At 39.7% G+C, this 5,131-nt stretch overlaps 1 protein-coding gene across 1 annotated transcript in view; it reads left to right on the top strand.

Moving 5' to 3' along the window:
• The first annotated feature begins 148 nt into the window (after window positions 1-148).
• LOC105525161 (phospholipase DDHD2) overlaps window positions 149-5,131 on the top strand; it is a 22,922-nt gene continuing 17,939 nt past the window's right edge. The window contains exons 1-4 of the mRNA XM_011960694.1: window positions 149-462; window positions 2,165-2,260; window positions 4,320-4,436; window positions 4,540-4,695. Coding sequence (XP_011816084.1) covers window positions 358-462; window positions 2,165-2,260; window positions 4,320-4,436; window positions 4,540-4,695 — 474 coding nt within the window. The 5' untranslated portion in view covers window positions 149-357. The remainder of the gene's footprint in view (window positions 463-2,164; window positions 2,261-4,319; window positions 4,437-4,539; window positions 4,696-5,131) is intronic.

Raw genomic sequence — 5,131 nt, 5'->3', positions numbered from 1 at the left:
GCCTCCCAAAGTGCTGGGATTACAGGCGTGAGCCACCATGCCCAGCCTAGACTGTTTTATTTCTTAAGCACCATTTTCCTAATTTCTTAAGCACTGAGCTCCCTTAAAATTCAGCAAATGTTTGTTAATGATGATGAATATTTTACTTATTTCTTTAAAAACATATTTTCAATTGAAGTTGCAAAACCTTGGAACCTCTTAATTTATATCTTGCATAAATGACAATTTGTTAAAGTTAAGATACATTGCTGTGGAAATCTGTGTATTTCTTTACTGCAAACTAGTATAACGGCAACTAAATGAATTTTGAGAATATGAGCTTTATAATTTAATTTTTAGGATTCGCTAAATATTGTAATGGATCAAGGAGATACACCTACACTAGAGGAAGATTTGAAGAAACTTCAGCTCTCTGAATTCTTTGATATCTTTGAGAAGGAGAAAGTAGATAAGGAAGCTCTGGTAAAAATAATCTTTTAAAACTTTATGCCAAGCCATTTTCAGTATTTTTATTATTTATCATGTTTACTAAGTGCATAGCCTTTAGACACTTTTTAGTCATAAATACTTTATCATTAATGTTCCTTAGCATTATTTATTTGCTTTTTATCATATCAGGTGACCTTTGCCTTGTTCGAAGTTCAAAGTTCAGATGGCCATATTGATATTCATAGAGCAGTGGAGCAGACTAACCAGTACGACTCATAGAAAACATGAGTGCAAGAACAAACAAATAAATAACCATTAGCTATTCTAACTCTAATTTTCTGTTGTACTTTCAAGAGCTCTACTGTTATTTGCTTGTTTATTTTTTATTTATTTATTTTTTGAGTTGGAGTCTCACTCTTGCCCAGGCTGGAGTTCAATGGTGTGATCTTCAGCTCACTGCAACCTCTGTCTTCTGGGTTCAAGCAGTTCTTCTGCCTCAGCCTCCTGAGTAGCTGGGATTACAGGTGCCCGCCACCATGTCTGGCTAATTTTTGTATTTTTAGTAGAGACGGGGTTTCACTATGTTGGCCAAGCTGGTCTCTTGGCCAGGCTGGTCTGGAATTGCTGACCCCATGATCCACCCACCTTTGCCTCCCAAAGTGCTGGAATTATATGTGTGAGCCATGGTGCCCAGCCAGCTTGTTTATTTGTTTTTTGTTTTTTCCACTTTTGTCTGGCCTTTTTTTGGTTTGTGATACATTCGCTCATTTAACAGATATTTAGAAAATGCTTACTATAGCAAGTACCGGATAGACTGGTAAATAAGACATATGATCCCTGACCTCATAGTGTTTATAGTTTACTGGGGAAGACACATATTAAAAAATCACACACATCATTGCAATTACAATAAGAACTAAGTAGGGAAAGCACACCGTGTTGTAAGAATTAACCTGGTCTCAGAAGGTGCAGGAAGGCTTCCCTAATGAGTGACAGTTGGCTGGGTATAGTGGCTCACACCTGTAATCCCAGCACTTTGGGAGGCTGAGGTGGGTGGATCACGAGGTCAGGAGTTCGAGACCAGCCTGGTTAACATGGTGAAACCCCGTCTCTACTAAAAATACCAAGAAATTAGCTGGGCCTGGTGGCAGGCACCTGTAATCCCAGCTGCTTAGGAGGCTGAGGCAGGAAAATCACTTGAACCTAGGAGGTGGAGGTTGCAGTGAGCCGAGATCGTGCCACTGCACTCCAGCCTGAGCGACAGAGCAAGACTCCGTCTCAAAAACAAAAAAAATGATGAGTGACACTTGAGATCTTGATTGTTAGTCTGTTGCATACTTGTGTGTTTGCTGTATGTTCTCAATGCTTGCATTCATGAGCAGGAGTATAATCCTTCTCAGGCATGTGACATCTAAGTCAGTATAGAAATCAAAGAAGATACTTATGTCCTAAAGTCCTTAGATACCCAACTTCTCTGGGTTTTTTTTTTTTTTTTTTACAATAACACAATGTTGTCTGTATTATTATAACATTGATATTATAAGTATTGATATTTTCTATTCTTTTTTAGGGTGTTTCATGAATAAAACAGGTCCTTTTTTCTGGAAGTTATTATATGATGTTTTACTACTAGAGAGACAGGCAGCAACAGAGTGCCTAGGTCTTAATCCTCTTAGGGGACAGGATTGATTTTATTTTGTCTACAAATAAGAAAGACTTGGTTTTCTGTGCATAGGCTTTATGTACAGACCGAGATCTTCAGGAAATGGGAATTCCTTTAGGACCAAGGAAGAAGATATTAAACTATTTCAGTACCAGAAAAAACTCAACGGTATGTGCCTAATATAGCTTGTTGGACTAAGCAGTTCTTTGATGTCCATAGTGTATCCTTGTGTTTTGTGGGATGTTTGTTCTGGGAAGTCAAGCAGTTTTTTGGTAATCAATCTTTGGATCTTTTTTTTTTCTTTCTTTTTCTTTTTTTTTTTGAGACGGAATCTTGCTCTGTCACTGAGGCTGGAGTGCAGTGGTGTGATGCCAGCTCATTGCAACCTCCGCCTCCCAGGTTCAAGCGATTCTCTTGCCTCAGCCTCCTGAGTAGCTGGCACTACAGGTGCCCGCCACCTCTGCCTGGCTGATCTTTGGCTCTCTTTCTAGAAATTAAACACATTTTCCTTTTTACATCCTTTTCTTTTTCTTTTTTCTTTCTTGAAATGAAATCTTGCTCTGTTGCCCGGGGTGGAGTATAGTGGGTGATCTCGGCTCACTGCAACCTCCACCTCCTGGGTTCAAGCGATTCTCCTGCTTCATCCTCTTGAGTAGCTGGGATTCCAGGTGCGCAGTACCATGCCCAGCTAACTTTTTGTATTTTTAGTAAAGATGGGGTTTCACTATGTTGGCCAGGCTGGTCTTGAACTCCTGACCTCAGGTGACCCACCTGCCTCAGCCTCCCAAAGTGCTGGGATTACAGACATGAATCACCGCTCCTGGCCCGTCTTTTTTTACATCCTTAAAAGTGTCATTAGCTTCAGAAGTCTTCTTTCCTCTGGAATTCTCCTTCCATTTATTTATTTATTTTTTTGCTTTTTTTCTTTTCATGAGAGCTTTACCAATATATAATTCACATCACATACCATAAAATTCACCCTTTTAAAGTTTACAATTTAATGGTTTTTAGTATATTCATAGAGTTTTGTAACCATTACCACTATCCGATTTCAGCACATTTCCATTCTTCTTTAGGGAAACCCCATACCTATTTGCTGTCACTCCCCATTGCTCCCTGCCCCCAGGGAGTCAATCAACCACTAAGTAGAGTCAACCACTAATCTACTTTCTGTTTCTACAGATTTGCTTATTTTGGACATTCCATATAAATGGAATCATACAATATGTGTGACCTTTTGAGCCATGTGACTGGCTTCTTTCACTTAGCATAATGTTCTCAAGGTTTACCTATGTTGTAACAGTACTTCCACATTCAGTTCTTCTGGTCACTGAATTTCTCTCCATGTCTTATTAGTTAGTTCTTTTCTTTTCTTTCTTTTTTTTTTTTTTTCTTTTTTTGTTGAGACGGAGTCTCGCTCATTGCACGATCTTGGCTCACTTGCAATGTCCGCCTCCTGGGTTCAAGTGATTCTCCTGCTTCAGCCTCCCAAGTAGCTGGGATTACAGGTGTGTGACACCACACCCAGCTAATTTTTGTATTTTTAGTATGGGGTTTCACCATGTTGGCCAGGCTGGTCTTGAGCTCCTGACACCTCAAGTGATCCGCCCATCTCAGCCTGCCAAAGTGCTGGGATTACAGGCATGAGCCACCATGCCCGGCCAGTAGTTAGTTCTTTTCCAACTTTTTAGCAGGTGGCTCAGTTCTTTTTAAAGACTCAGTTCTTGGCCCAGCCCATTGACATCCTACTTGATTACAGAAGCACAGCACTTCATAGAACTCTGGCAGTCCTCAGCATTACCTTCCCACAGTACCCTGCTATTGTTTTCTCTTATGATTGTTGCCTAAAGTTTCAACTGCTGCCGAAATGGCTATGTATGACTTTCATCATTTTAGAGCACGTAAAAATGTCAATTAACAATTTAAGGCAATAATTTAATCTTGTTATCTGAGGAAATCTTCCTAGAATTTTTGGCTGCCATTTCAGAACTTTCCTAAGGGTCCTTTCAAACCAGTAGAAAACGATATAATCCTTTGACTATACTTTTACTATATAGTAGCTCCCCATAATTTTTTTTTTTTAAAATAGAGACTATGTTGCCCAGGTTGGACTTGTACTCGTGGGCTTAAACAATCCTCCTACCTACCTCAGGGTCCTGAGTAGCTGGGACTGCAGGTGCATGCTGCCATGCCCAGCTTCTCCACATAACTATTTTTTATTCTTTAGGGTATTAATAGACCAACCCTGCTGCCTGCTTCAGGGGCAAACATCCCCAAAGAATCTGAGTTCTGCAGTAGCAGTAATACTAGAAATGGTGATTATCTGGATGTTGGCATTGGGCAGGTAACTCATTCTCTTTGATCATTTTACCGCCTGCTATTCATATGGTAGAAACAGATGTAACTTTTGTTATTAATGAGAGATGCTTTTATTTTCCTCCTTTGAGGTGTCTGTGAAATATCCCCGGCTCATCTATAAACCAGAAATATTCTTTGCCTTTGGATCTCCCATTGGAATGTTCCTTACTGTTCGAGGACTAAAAAGAATTGATCCCAACTACAGATTTCCAACATGCAAAGGTTTCTTCAATATTTATCACCCTGTAAGCATTGTATAGCTATTGTGGTTTTACCTAAATAACAGGGCTTATTGTTAAAGAACATAGGATTTTCTGTTGTGTTGATTTTTTTTTCCTATTCCATTCTCTAGCAATGAGACAACTTATAATAGTATTGATTTGGAAGTGATGGAACAGAGCTGTACATTTTTTTTAATGAACTTATGATTATTCTTGCTTAAGATATATAGTTCTGGTTGTGCATGGTGGCTCATGCCTGTAATTCCAGCACTTTGGGAGTTCGAGGCAGGAGGACTGCTTGAGCCCAGGAGTTGAAGGCTACCTCAGGGTATTGATTTTTTTTTTTTTTTTTTTTTTTTTTTTTTAAACAGGGTCTCTTTTTGTCCCCCAGGCTAGAGTGCAGTGGCTTGATCTCGGCTCACTGCAACCTCCACCTCCTGGGTTCAAGCGATTCTCCTGC

This window comes from Colobus angolensis, unplaced genomic scaffold (assembly GCF_000951035.1).
Source record: "Colobus angolensis palliatus isolate OR3802 unplaced genomic scaffold, Cang.pa_1.0 Scaffold52, whole genome shotgun sequence".
NCBI classification, from domain to species: Eukaryota; Metazoa; Chordata; class Mammalia; order Primates; family Cercopithecidae; genus Colobus; species Colobus angolensis.
This window is presented reverse-complemented; position numbering and strand designations above follow the sequence as displayed.